General features: G+C 40.5%; 1 protein-coding gene across 1 annotated transcript; it reads right to left on the bottom strand.

Annotated features, from left to right (window-relative positions):
- Nucleotides 1–1,557: 1,557 nt before the first annotated feature.
- Nucleotides 1,558–10,538, bottom strand: MOSPD1 (motile sperm domain containing 1). Its single transcript, XM_039722696.1, has 5 exons — nucleotides 10,282–10,538; nucleotides 10,023–10,098; nucleotides 7,082–7,308; nucleotides 4,996–5,157; nucleotides 1,558–2,617 (listed from the first exon to the last, which is right to left on the bottom strand). The coding sequence occupies exons 1-5, from the start codon at nucleotides 10,433–10,435 to the stop codon at nucleotides 2,586–2,588; spliced, it is 651 nt and encodes a 216-aa protein (XP_039578630.1). The 5' UTR covers nucleotides 10,436–10,538; the 3' UTR covers nucleotides 1,558–2,585.
- Between the last annotated feature and the right edge of the window lie 706 nt (nucleotides 10,539–11,244).

Below are 11,244 nucleotides of genomic sequence, written 5' to 3'. Positions count from 1 at the left end.
CTAGAGAAGATCATGTAGCAAGCCATGGGAGTGACGCTCCCCAAAGCGTTCCCACTTCCTCTGCCAGCGCGGCTCCTCCGTGCCCCGGCAGGCGTGGGTAAACACCAGGATTGTTTCTGCTGGATGATCTCAAAGCTCTCCCAACTGTCTGCTGCAAACACTTGCCCATTGCAAGGAAATGACTGTTTGTTTGTGTTAGCAGTCAGGAATGGGAAATGACGTGAACACTTAACTGTTTTTCCTGGTGTTTCTAAGAGGTATATTCAGTGTCCCAGGTCTTATTTCCAAAGGTGTTCAGTGTTTTCTGAAACTCTAGTATAAGTACTAGAGGTATGTGCATGCACATAAATATACGTAACATCAGGATATAGCTTCAAGATCTTGTGTATCCACCTGGTAACATTTCACTGGTGCCCTGCTGTGATTATGCTGGAACATAATTTGATATGTTCTCCCTCAGTGCTGAAGTGAAACAGTCCCCAGGTCTTGTTTTCATAACTGGGATAAATCTGTGATTCTGCAGTGTGCTGCAACCTCCCTGGAGGAAAAGGAAGTCAAAATTCACACTTGTCATCCTGATTTCACCCAAGAACCAGTTTTATCTACATCTGCTGAGTTACTCTGCACATTTAATTTTTTTTTCTATGTATTGCTCCTCCGTTGCCTTGACAAAGAAAAGGTCCAATGTTCTTAGCCTTTTTCATTGACAATAACTTTTTGTTCTGATTTCTTTGGTCAAGGTATTTTTCTAAACCAATCATTTCCCTTCAGATTTCTTGAAAACAACTGCTGGCATGTGTGTCCTGTGATTTCCCCTCCCCATGCATGCACTGTCCTGCAGGACTGAGGCAGCTGCAGGTGTCAGAGCTGGTTACAGTCACTCAGTGACTCTGGGTTCCCACAGGTGAGATTGGCACTTCTGCACCTGCCTGGCAAAGCATGATCCCTGTCCATGACCAGAATTCCAGGACATAGGGGAAAAAAGGGTTTGTGTTGAGCTTTTTTAATCAGATTGGGCACAACAAAACATTTAGCCTGGCTGTTGGGTGCTAAGATAAAGTACCACGTGGCACTTTTATCTCTGTAACTTCTGCTCCACTCCCTCACCTTTCCCCAGGCAGCAGCAGGTTAAACCACCTGGTGAAAATCAGAATTCAGTGTAGGTACTGAGGAGCAGTGAAGCTACAAGAACAGCCCTGCAGTGTCAGGAAAACACTGACCCAGCCACGAGCTCAGTGTTGGAGGGAAGTGCTGTGCCTCCAGCAGGCCCTGGCACACAGACTTGTAAACCAGCTGGGAACCCTTTTTGGTTTTTTTCTCAGTGAATGTTAATGTTTGACTTTATCACCTGATGCTGATCGATGGATGACACAACCCCAGTTCTTCCGAGAATCAAACCGGAGTAGCATTGTAGAAGAAAAAATATAGTAGTTAACAACTTTTTTAAACTTCTCTTTCTCCTTTTTTTTTTTAAGAAGCACTTCTTTGCATGGGTTTTTTTTTTTTTCGTATTTCCATGCATAAGCAGAAAAGTAACCCAAAACATGCAGGGGGAAAGAAGGTTTGATTTCCAAACTTTATTATTCATATCAGAGCATACTCTATAGACTTCTTACAAACAAAGATTTGTCTGTATGAATCCAACGCAGTAATAGCTGCCCTTTTAGAATTAACATCTCGACAATGAAATGTCAAATAAAGGGAAATACTTGTTGTATGAAACAAGATTAATGTTCACCTCAAATATGAAACTGGCATTTAAGCAGGAGTTTCTGATAGCAAAGAAGTCCCTGTGGTAGCTGTGGGGGGAGGGACGTAGAGAAATGCCTTTGCTATTTCACTTAGTTTGGTCTCTAAAATAGAGAAAATTATTAATTTCGTATTAGTATGAGTTCAGTTTCCATTAATGCCACTTCCATGCATCCCTAAGAAATGAAGGATCTGATTACAGAACTTGGTTTTATTGTGCAGTAATTGTGGTACAAAATGACTGTTGCAAGAAATTATTTCCCCAGGTAAGAAAATGAGCACTCAACAATATATTGGTAATGATGAAGTAAGAAATTTGAGAATTACTTCTTCACCTAAAATTCATGGTTTATTTCATAGTTCCACTGAAGGAATTTTTCATTTTCTTCAATGATCAGTCACGACTCACCCCTCTGGTATGTATATACAGAAGTGTTATGTGCCAGCCTCAGCAGGTACAACCACAAACCAAATGAGCGTTTTTACAGAAGACAGTTTGCTTTTATAGTGATCACGCACTGATGTGAACATAGACTAAAAATAACAAATGTTGTTTTAATAAGGATTTTTTACAGTAGGCATAGATATAAAAGTTTTTTCAAATTATTTTCACAGGTATCACTGAACATTTCATAGCTGTCTGTTACAGAAGCACCGCCAAGTGCTTTGAGTCTTTCATTTATTATACACAGTTAAAATATATTACATTTCTGAAGGTATCTTAAATCACTGAACAGTTTTGCTAGCATCTTAATGAGCCAAATGGGAGTAAAAGGCAGTCCACATTCATGATGTGAATATACAGTAAGGTGTTTGACATCCTATGAACTCATTGCTCATGTTCTCAAAATAACCATGGTGATGAGACCTGAAAGACAAGAATTAAGAACTAAACACTTCTATTTCACTCAAAATAGAACATTTAAAATAGAGTTTACCCTGTCACAGGCCAGAAAATATGGTAGGAGTACACAAATGCATGCAGAATGCATTTAGATACACACTTAAATATTAGAAGTATTGCTCCAAATTTTGACATAGTCAAAAATCAGCAGTGATGTGTGGTGCATCTAATAACTGAATGTCAAAGAAGACAGCAATATTCCAAACAACTATTGACCTCTCTACTGGAAAATCTTAACATTGAACTTTTGACTTGGGTAAGTGTAACACTAGCACCCAAACCCCATTCCTCACAGGGGCCAGTTATGGGCAGTGTCATTCCAATGCTGAATCACCAGTAAGGCAGATCAGTTGAAGGCTCCAAGGCTTTTTTCTGCTCTGTGAATAATAACTGATCAAAGACCAGTTTTAGACAAAGATGTTAAGCTTCCTTGTCAGTTTGCAGAGGGAGCTTTCAACAGACTCTTTGTTGTGACCTTTAAAGAGGGAGGAAAAAAAGGCCTGCTCTGATAGAGGTTAAAAAGAATTAAAACCAGATGAAAACAGGAAACAGGGGCTAATAAACCTGCTCATGACACACTGAAAAGTTCATTTTAATTATGTGCTGATACAGGAAAAAGTGCAAATCTGCAGGTCTTAGCCATGGGTTATATTGCACAAGGTGAGGCAGATGGAAGAACATAGGGGCTCACTGAATTACACCCTTATGTAAGATCAAAATAACAATTTATCAGTTCTTGAGCAATCTCACTTTCTTGCAGGCTCAGATGATGTCACTGTAACTACTTTTCACTGCAGAAAGCTCAGCTAAAACCTACAGATCTCACCATGCATAAAGACATTTCTGAGACTATTTTATCTCCTGCCACTCCATACTGATGGAACTTGGCTACTTTATGAAGATGGTGAAGGGAGAAGCACAACAGAACAGAGCTGCAACACTGCCTTCCATTAGATCAGCAATTCACCCCTTAAAGAGGAGCTACAGCTCAGCTATTTATTGAGGTCTGTACTGGTTCAGACAATCAGTGCTCCACAGCTGCTGGATCCTCAGCTTGGATCAATTCCATCATCTCAGAGCAACAGCAGAGGCTTCTGGAGAACAGCCTGCACCACTTGTACAGGGGCTTGCAGACAACAAAGGGTTTAACTCAGTTCTGTAAATCAGATACTACTCAAATATCATACAGTCCTGTTGGTGTGGTATAACAACCCTTTCCAATTAAATGCTCCACAATCCAGTTGTACTTCTTGTGGAACAAAGTGGTTTCAACTTCTCAAGAGCAATTGACTTTCTACATGAGCAAGAGTCACACACAAAAGAATCTGTCCATGAGCACTAAAAGCACTGCCAGCAAAGAAGTCAAAACCTCTCAAAACTTCATAGGGAATCTAGAAACAGATTCAGCTCTTGCAAAAGTATAAAGTCAAAAGGCTTAAAACTCTGGCTGACACCAGCAGGACATGGAGTAATTTTCAAAAGCAGAGATAAAAACAAAGTGAGGATTACTGCAAGGTCCTGATCTGAGAATCTATCAGCATCAGCTTGGGCAAAGAGCCACAAGTGAGATTTCTAACCACTTCAGCAGATGGACCTTTGTGAGTCAGCAGAGTGTGCATGAACCATCAGAACTTGCACCTTTCCCCATCACTACCTCACCTCTAGCTATCAGTTTGGAGCTGCCTAGCTCTTTTCCTTTAAATCCTCATTTCTGCCAGGTAGTGGGAGAGGAGAACTGAGTTTAGTGTGACTGTTCTTCAAATCTGAAATAGTTACAGAGAAATAGTCATAACAAATGAAATGTGCAACTCATTTGTTGCTAATGCTAAACACGCAAGTTACCAATCAGGAAGAACTGTGGATGGTAATGGTCTCAGACAGGGTTTATAACTTATTGCTACACATATCAACTCCTTATGAAACAGGTACTGAGACTCAAGCCTTAAAAAACAGCTCACAGGGGGCTGGAGAGAAACACAGTAACACATTTCACATTCTGCAATAGAGTAACTATTGCAATGCAGGAGTAAGAAACAGCACATTCCGTTCAGGTGTGGTGGCAGATGACTGTTGCTGGCCCATCATCAAATAAAGCTGAAATTAGCATGTAGGGGCCTGTGTGCAATAGGTATCAACTCAAATCTGGTCTAAAACACTTACAATAACTAATTTACCCTGCTATCACCATGGCTACAACTTAGGATGTAAGCTGAGATGCAGAACAAAACCTAACGTGGTGCTTTGTTTCCATCCAGTTTCCTGAGGCCGCTGGCAAAGACAGGTGAAGTTTTCCAAACTCATAGATTTTGCAGGAAAACGTTTATAAAATCCAAAGTACTTACCTAAAACATAAGCAGCTACTAACTTTTGATTCACACTTAAGTGGAGGTAGAGAGGCACCAGGGATTCCATTTCCCCCAATGTAGGTAGCATTAGTGCTGCGACACACACCACTCCAAGGAAGACTGTGAGTAAACTAGGTCCCGACGAGGCAGTTCTGTTTTCTGAAACAGCAAAACAGCACCAATTGTAAGGAAGATCTAAATAATATAAACATTAAATATTTTGGAAAAACGTCTGCAGTACATGGGAGCTGAAATATCCTCGGATTTTCCTTTTTGCTCTGGAGTTTGCAGGGGGTGGAAGACAAGTCTTAAACCCACCCTTCTAAACCTTCTGCATTCTGCAGTGGAGGAGGCTGCTCCCTGTTCTGATGCTGGAACTTGTTTTCACATGACTTCCCAAACCACTCCCTTCTGGAGGAACAGAGCCTGCCAGGCCCAGTTGCTATATATACACACTCAGGACAGCTGGATGTCTCAGCAGTGCTTCAGGTTTCCCTGTGCATCCTGACTCCAGTACTTGATATGTTCCTTCGGTGATCAGTAATCAATCAGTCAGAGCACCCAAAAGACCTGCACAGGCAGGTAACTGCTCACACCTCCTGAATAAAACCTGCTGCAGGAGCACAGGTTCTTGGGCCAGATGACCTCCCTTTCATTCTTTACAGGGTTCAAGGGCTATACCTGAGCCAGTCAGTTTAGATGCCACAAATCAGGAAAATTTCAATTTTACTTTAAAACTGTGCGAGTGAACGGCTCTGACAGTCCAGTATTATCAGAATAAGAAAATGCAAACCACAGACAATAAAGAGTCCTTCATAGTCTTTACTGTCCTGCACTTTAACAGCTGGAACCTACTCAAAGGCCCACTGTGTCATCTTTGAAAAGAGCTGTTACCATGTTAGCTGAATACCTCTAACCAAATCCTTAAGACCCACAGGAAAATAGCCAATGTTTTTATCAACTTCTCCTATCCTCAGTGACTAGCAATATGTGCTCTATTTTAATTCCATAAATCTCTTGTTTCCAGGTTACAGGTTACATGTAAACTGCAGTTCTTTGTTTACTGCTTCTTCTTTTACTGCAATATACCATAGTCAATGAGGTTTTTGAGCAGAGAAACAGCATTTGGAATAAGACCAGTATCAGATTGTTCAGGGTGGCTCAGGCCCTCTGTCCTGGATCAACTATCACAGGAACATTTTGTTCTGTGACCCCAGAGACCTTCGTAGGTTTGCTTTAACTGTGTATCCTACTAATATCTATTATGAGGGGTTTTTTTAAATAAAAAGTGTTTCACCAGCAACAAACTCAGTATAAACAGTGAAACATTCATTTTAACAGCATGAATACTGTCAAAGAGGTTCATCTATTTTCTGGTATTGGTTTTTGTTGTCCTGAAAAATATAAGTGACAAGAACATTTCAGTATGAATCAGTAAAAGAAGAATGTAGACCATCAAGAATCAGTTTAGATTCATTTCAGGTACAACTTGACACTTATCCCTTCAATTTTACTGTGTGGCCCAGGTTTTCAAGCCTGTTGATTCACTTCCTCACTGTGTGTATGAAACACACAGTTTTCAGCCACCAACTGTGCTCTTCTGTTCTTGTGGGACAGACAAAGGACAGGGCACAGAACAAGGAGCACTTCAGAAGATGTTCTGGCAATATTTCCTGCTCATCAGGAAATGGGGGATTAAGGGTTTGGAACAAACTCACAAGGGGCATATGTTTTGAAAGAGCCCAAGGGAAAAAAATAACTAGCATCCTTTCACAGATAAATTCCCATTGTCTGTATGAGAACTCCTGCTCCAGAGGAACAGTGGATGCACTCTCCAAGGTATGACATGCAAACACAGGGCAGCAAAGGTCTTGATTGATCAAGACAGCATCAACAGAATAGTCACAGGTTGGGTTCTTGAATACTGTCATCCTCAAGTGATAAAGACAGCAGTCTTACAGGCAAGCAAAATGAAATATTTTAAAATGTATTTCTGTTTATATTTTTAAAATGTTTTAAGTCTAGTCACTTGAGCTATTCGAAACCAATTCAGAACAGAGGAGGGGAAAAAGATTTCAGCTACCTGGTTGACACAAAGTCTGCTCAAAAAAGACACTTTCAGCCAGGTGTTCTTTTATTCGTTTTTCCTCCTCTTCCTTTTGTTGTTGTTGTTCCTTTGCAGATGGAAGCAGAGTAGCAATAATCTCCTTTTTCCCTAACGCTTTCCTCTGGCTCTGCTCAGACACTTGGAGGCGGAATTTATCTATGACACCATAGTAAGAAGCCCGAACGTCTCTGTGACGAATCACACTGCAGAAAAACAACATTTTCAAACAGATGAATACTAAGAAGCATGCCTGTTGTAGAATTACATTCTATATATCACTAAGTCTGCCCTCTGTCCCCCTCCTCCAGATAAACTGGAATAATCCAGACCTTCTCCACCACTCAATGTTCTGGAAGCCCTGATCTTACCTCCTCTCTCCCCTCCTTATGTTTGCTTAATTCTCAAATAGAAATGCTCCTGTCCAAACAGGACAGTTAAGTCTTTATCTCAAGCCCATCTTTGCCTCAATCTGAGGTCCTGCAGCCAATTGATGAAACATCAATTATCTGAAAGATGCCTCCTCCTCCTGTATCAAAGCTGTCTGATGCTGGCCAGTGATTTTAGAAGGATTGAGAGGACTGGAGTGGCCAGGGAAGGAAAGGAGTTGGACAGGTGTTTGGCAAGCAACAGTCCAGCTCCTGGAGGAAACCAGGCTCAAAGCTTTACACTTCTACTTTCTCAGAAGCAAAACTCATTCCCTCTATAGACAAGAGTCAGCTAGGGATTTTCAAAATCAGAAACCCACCACTGAGAGCATGTTTGGAACCTATAAAAAGCACAGCTTTAAAATAGCACTGATCAACAGCAAAACAGACCTCTGAGCAGTGCTGTGCTCAACTGCCTCCTCCCTGCATTTGTGATTCATCATGAGAATACATATCTAGCATTGAAAAGCTACAACATTTAGGTTTTGAAGTGGTATCAGCTCTTAGGGTAAATAAGGATTTCAACTATTTTTCCAGATGTTTTTTGTTAAAGGTTATTCCAAGTTTCCAAGATAACAGCAGCTGATCTGAAGAACATACATACAAAGAAGAAGGTTGCCATCTCATGAGGGGAAAAAAAATTACTGTACCCTTAGTAACACAGAACAGTAGCCTTAAAATTGCTTCAAGAAACCAATTACATTAAAATGCTGCAAGAAATGGATTTTTATTTTTCAGCCCTTATTTAAAGGACCTATACCACACCAAGATATCTTACAAGCATTAGCACGTAGCCAGTGCTTGCAACTGGTATCTGGTTTGAATAGACTATTCAGCACAGAAACAGAGACCAAGTCATCCCCTCAGCAAGAGGCTGCAGTGATGTTTTACGTCACTTCAGAGGCAAAGGAGGGTGCCTATGACAGGCTTCCAGCAAGTGGAGTGTTGGCTGGGCAACTGCCTTCACTAAAACAAAACCTTTTCACCCCCACAACCCTAATTCATCCAGCTCTCAGCATATCAACACAGCAGATCAACTCTGATTTCTTCCTTTAACACTTCCTTTTAAATTGGTGCTCCTACTCCTAGTACCATGGTACCAACTACCAACCTAAACAGAATCTTTACATAACACTGTGCTAGGAGAACATGTATCTGCTGCCAAGCAAGGAGATATTTTCTGCAGACCCTTATAAACAGACACATTCTCCTGTTTCTTTTTAGAGATCATTGCATAATTGGAAGCTCTGTAGAATATCTGTTTATCTGGCAAATGGCCACACTTGCATAGTGCTGCTCATATCCTAGCAGTAAACACTGTCCTTAGACAGCAACCACTGGAATGGGATGGGGGGTTTTGCTACACAGAAAAATCCCCTTGGAACATGTCTCTGTCTTATTTTCCTTTATTTAATAAAACACATTTGTTTAACCAAATGTAATCAAGCTTGTGTAAATGTCTTCTGAAGAATGGATTAGCTCACTGGTACACTGGTATAGTCTGACCTGTTTAGTTCCATTTTTAGCATTGTTGTCCCTGCTTACTGAAACCTTCCAGTTTCATGTTCTAAACTTTCTTTCTATTTAGTGAGTCCTTGGAATTTTTCAAATTGCACCCAAGGAAAACAGTCTATAGGAATAACCATTCCCCTAGAACAGTTATTATTTATCTGACAAAGGGTTTCTCTATATGGCCATTTGTCAGACAGAGATTCCATGTGGTGTTTTAGTTTGGAAAATGTCTATTCAAAAAGTTCAGTCTTCTCTGTGAGATACTTCAGATTTTCTTCAGCTGTATCTGTACATCAGCACAGAAGTAATGTGGCAAATAGAAGATAAAAAGGGTTGGTCTGTTTTAGCTTTTACACCTACTCTGTTTCAGCTTTCAGCAGCCCACAGACCCTGTACATTACAGTGGTCACTTAGGCAGCCTCCTTCTGCTCTGAGTTACTGGGCTGACACCTGACAGGAGAGAAAAAGAGCAGACACAGAGACCTGAGAATGAGATGGGTGGTCAGAGTGAAAGGCAGGCTAAACTACCTTTGTAAACATAGCCCAGAAAAATGTGTCCAGTAGAACTGCACGCATTTCCATTTTCCCAATCTGCAAACAAGCATTTCTCACAAACAAATTTCAACCCTGGGGGTTTTGTTTTTCTTGTTATTTCTAACAAAAAGGTGCTCAGAGAAGGCTCATATTACTCTCGCTCCTGGTTTACAAACTACACTACAAGATGCATTTACTGGCATATCATTTATGCCCAAAGGCAAAATTCAAGAAGTATATATCTCCAATATTGTAATACCTCTGCTCTGGAGGGAAAGAACAGCAAAAATCAGAACAAGTATATACAGGAGATTAGGAAAACATATCTTTATCCAACTTACATATTATAACATGCATGCTGTCATTTACAACCTCTTAAATAATAAAAGAAATTGAGGTAATACAATGTTGTATATCAGGAAAAAACCCAACCAACTTCTACTTACATATCAACACAGCACTGAGGCTTCACTGCACCAGTAGCATCCACCACCGAATATTTATTTGGAGTTGTACAAAGAACTGCAAGGAGAAGGACAGGAGTGGTAACAAATCATGAACTAATACATCACCAGCTTCATCAACAGATACATGTAGAGAAACGAGTTTGGTTTTGTCACAAATATGATTTGTTACATGAATTATAATTGGACTGTTCAAGATCATCAACTAGCCCTTAAATAGAACTTAACCTAAGAAACCCACCTTTGAATTTTAAGGCAAACTCATAGGGGTTATATAGAGTCAACACCTGCTTGTGTGTTGACTGGTCATCTGCATAAAATATAAGTTCTGTAGGAAAAACAAAAACAGGAAGATTTCCTTCCACTAACTCTGGCTGTCTTTTTTGTTGCTGCATTGGCACTGAATCCTCCTTGCTGCTTCTTGTGTTCTTATGCTTTTGTATCCTCAGAGACTTCAGCTTTTGAATCGTTTAAGAATTCCAAAGCATTTTGGCAATTCTAAAGGAAAAAAAGGGGAAAAAAAAGAGAAAAGGCAAGAAGATTATTTCCATAAGTCTATACTAAACTGAGGCAGTTAATAAAGGTGCAAAATATAAAACATGATGCTTGATTATGCTCTACTTATGCTACTTCAAAAATACTGAAATAGAAAAAATACTTGCACTGGGTTTCCATCTATTTAACAAGCTGCTACAAAATAAATGGATAAGCACCTCTCCAGTGGCATTTGGGGGCCCAGCCCATGACTAGGGCTGCTTATGCTGGGTCTTTGCAACACAAACCAAACAATGACAGCAGAAAGAAATCCCATCCTTGCCTCAGGACAGCAACACATCAGAAACACGAGGGCAGAAAGGAGGAAACACAAGGACACTGAGGCAGCAGGAGTCACTGTTTGGGCAGGAACCTTTCCGTGGGGATGACCTCCCTGGATGAGGTATAACACGTCAGGAATCTCCTCACCTAGGCACCCAGGTATGTCAAATCCCAGGGATTCAGAACAATGGAATGGGGAACACCTGCATGCCTTGTTTAAAACAAACTCCCTGTTCCAACTGCAGTTACAGGTAATGAATGGAAAAATGACAATGAGTAACAGCAAACAGATTTGGGATTCACTATTTTATTAAGAGATGACAGGTTTCTCCAGCACTACCTCTAACCAAACTACAATCATCACAATTTTCCCTCTGCCACCCCCCCA

The sequence above is a fragment of the Passer montanus genome, unplaced genomic scaffold (assembly GCF_014805655.1).
Source record: "Passer montanus isolate IOZ18808 unplaced genomic scaffold, ASM1480565v1 scaffold49, whole genome shotgun sequence".
Taxonomy (NCBI): Eukaryota; Metazoa; Chordata; class Aves; order Passeriformes; family Passeridae; genus Passer; species Passer montanus.
This window is presented reverse-complemented; position numbering and strand designations above follow the sequence as displayed.